The sequence below is a fragment of the Rhea americana genome, unplaced genomic scaffold (genome assembly GCF_003343005.1).
Source record: "Rhea americana isolate MKP2758 unplaced genomic scaffold, rheAme1 scaffold_397, whole genome shotgun sequence".
Taxonomy (NCBI): Eukaryota; Metazoa; Chordata; class Aves; order Rheiformes; family Rheidae; genus Rhea; species Rhea americana.
Genome location: NW_028186531.1, coordinates 1,898 through 4,956, shown reverse-complemented (window position 1 = coordinate 4,956; position 3,059 = coordinate 1,898). Strand labels below are relative to the sequence as shown.

General features: G+C 63.6%; 1 protein-coding gene across 1 annotated transcript; it reads left to right on the top strand.

Moving 5' to 3' along the window:
- The first annotated feature begins 806 nt into the window (after nt 1-806).
- Nucleotides 807-2,650, top strand: ZNRF1 (zinc and ring finger 1). Its single transcript, XM_085313824.1, has 5 exons — nt 807-931; nt 1,065-1,160; nt 1,886-1,991; nt 2,227-2,317; nt 2,524-2,650. The coding sequence occupies exons 1-4, from the start codon at nt 919-921 to the stop codon at nt 2,282-2,284; spliced, it is 273 nt and encodes a 90-aa protein (XP_085169950.1). The 5' UTR covers nt 807-918; the 3' UTR covers nt 2,285-2,317; nt 2,524-2,650.
- Nucleotides 2,651-3,059: the final 409 nt, after the last annotated feature.

Below are 3,059 nucleotides of genomic sequence, written 5' to 3'. Positions count from 1 at the left end.
GGCGCCTGCTGACTCAAGCCCGGGCTCTCCCGGCGGCACCCGTCCGGCGTCGCTGGCAGCAGCGCGTGCAYGGGGAGCCCCTGCTCCTTGGCGATGTGTTTTGCCACCCCTTTCCAAGTTGTCTTGCTTGCAAATCTGCTTAAACTTGATGATTGAATTGGGACTTTGTCCTCGTTGCTTGAAAACTAGTTGAAGGGCCGTAAACGGGGTAAGGATGTGTGCTGATGGGGTACTGGAGAGCCGAGCTGGATCCCCTAGTTAGGAAATGCCTCCAGTTGTCTGGAAGGAGGCAAAAGCATCAGGTTAATGCAGTTCCCAGATGGCTTTTAATTGCTCTCGGTTGCGATCAGAGAAATGAGACAAAGAGCTCAAGTGAGATTAGGGAGAGGGAGAGGGGGCGATGGGATCAGCCCGGTGGCAGCGCTGCCGCGGGGGCGAAGGGGAGGGCGGACGTGGAGCRGCGGCACCCGGAGCCCGGGCGGCGGGTCGCGCTGGGCGCCAACGGCAGCGTTGGGCGCGGGGTTTGGGAGAGGGCTCGGAGCAGAGCGGTGGCCATCGGCTCGGAGGTGGCGTGCGACGGCTGCCACCGCAGCCCAGGACGGTGGCGTGGGACAGAGCTGGTGATGGCCGCGGCGGTGGCTGCTGCCCGCAGGCTCCCGCGCGGGCTCGCCGCCCCTGGGTGCTGCGTGCCGTGGTTGCTGCTCGCCCTTTAAGGCTGGGGAGCAGCTGATGGCCACGTGTGCGCTGCCTTGGCACGCTCCCCGTGCCCTCTGCGAGCTGGGCACGGGGACGGCCGGCGTGCCGGCTCGGGTGGCTGTCCCCCCGCGCCCGTGCTGCTGCTGGCGGCCGCGCGCCCAGGATGAGCATGCGCCCGGCGTGCCCGGCCGCCGGCGGGTGCTGCGTGGGGCGGGTGTCAGCATGCAGGCGGCAGGTGAGAGCGCTGCCCGCCGCGGTGTCCCGCGCGCCCGGCGCTTGCCTCGGCGGCTCTCCGGACGCGGACGAGCTGGAGCTGCGCTCTTCTCCTCCCCTCGCTCACGGCRCTTCTCTCTCTGCTCTCCCTCCAGGTTTCAAGTGCCCCATTTGCTCCAAATCCGTGGCTTCTGACGAGATGGAAATGCACTTTATCATGTGTCTGAGCAAACCTCGCCTCTCCTACAACGGTAAGGGCCCACGGCCAGGCTGTAGGGGGGACGCAGCGTCCTGCTGGGTTTGGATGGCTCCGAGCAGGCTAGAGAGAGAGAGAGAGAGAGAGAGAGAGAGAGAGAGAGAGAGAGAGAGAGACGCTTGCTGCGGGCAGCTCGGCCAGGCAGCTCTGCTCTGCTCGGCGCGGCGCGGCTCGGCTCAGCTCGGCGAGCTGCTGGCGTGCCAAGAGGGCCGTGCTCCAGCTGACCTGTGCGGCCCGCTGGTCCCTGCGCCGCTCCGCTCCTCCCAGGCCTCGTCTTGCCCGTCGCTTTCACTCGCCTTGGGGCACGGGGAGCACTGCCCCCTCCTTCCTGCCTGTGTGTGCTGCCTGGTGAGGGTGGGGGACGCGGGGCCGTCCTCCAAGGCTGACACTCCAGAGGATCACTTGCCTTCCTCCTGGGGATAATTTAAACCCTGCCTGGCTGGCAGCACGGTCTAGCAGGCTGAGCACGGGGTCTGCAGCCTCTGCTACAAGCTCTGTTGCTCTCTGTGGCTCAGTTGCTGTGAATCTCCTGTCCTCTCCCCGACTGCTCAGGGAGGGGTGACACTCGCACCCTCCGTGGTGACGCTTTCTTGGAAGCCAGGGGTGGGCGTCATGTTTGCTGCCTCCTACCTGCTGGGCCGGCGCCGGCGCAGCCGCGGCGCGTGCCTCTCACCTCCGCGGCACAGCACCCCTCACCGCTCCCCGCTCTTCTCCTCCTAGATGACGTGCTGACCAAGGACGCCGGCGAGTGCGTGATCTGCTTGGAGGAGCTGCTGCAGGGGGACACGATAGCCAGGCTGCCCTGCCTCTGCATTTATCACAAAAGGTACRGCGCGGGCGGCATGCCCGCTTCTGCTCCGTCCTGGGCCGCGGGGCCGGACCCACGCTGGGCGGAAGGGGACGGCGACCGGGCAGGTGGCACGTGCCGCTGCCTGCTTCGCCCTGGCGTCCACGTAAAGCACCCCGTGGCCTGCCCGAGAGGATGGAGGCGGGTACGAGGAGGCGGCCCGAGGTGTGGCGCTGCGCGGGACGGCGGGTGACGTGCTCTCTCCTCTCTCCAGCTGTATAGATTCATGGTTTGAAGTGAACAGATCTTGCCCAGAGCATCCTTCTGATTGACCCCCTGGGCGTGCTTGCTGACTTCTCTCTAAGGTGAGCCCGGCGGCCGCTGCGCGCGCTCGGTTTGGAGCGGGGCCTCATGCCAGTCCTGACAGAGCTTCAGGAGCAGCTTCTCTCCGCTCTCCCGGCCGGCGCAGGGTGGGATGGGGCGGCTGCCGCTGCTGYGTCCGCGGTGCGGGCCGTGCCGTGCCGTGCCGGCGCTCACGCGGGATCGCCTCTCTCTCTCTCTGTCTTCGCAGGGCACCTTGCTATACCTGCTGTACCTCCTCTCCCTGTCCCACCCGCCCTGTCTGAAGTTTTGGGCTGACTTTAAATTCCTCAAGAAGAAACAAAACAAAACAAACAACAAGAAAAAAAAAACAGAAACTTGAATCCACTTGGGACAACGGCGAATTTTTTTATTTTATTTTATTATTTTTATTTGTTTTTTTAATTTAAAGGATTGGAAAAAAAACAACATCCAGGAGAGACAGTGTCAGAAAAGCAGAGCGACCTGCTCTTGCCTCTGCACCTGCCGGCACGGGGAGAGACCGGCCCACCAGGGAGGCCGTGGGAATGCTCTTGCCGCCCTCGGCCAAAACCCTGCCATGATGTTTGGCTTTTCTTCCCGAAACGAACGGAAAAGCTGCCAGGGGGACAGCCGGCCAAACGGAGCACGCGGTATTTCTCACCGGCACCCTCATCTCCCGCCTGGACTCGCCTGGCGCCCCGGGGGCTCGGCTCGTTTTTTTTCTTTTCTTTCTTTCTTTCCTTTTTTTTTTTTTTTTTTTTTTTT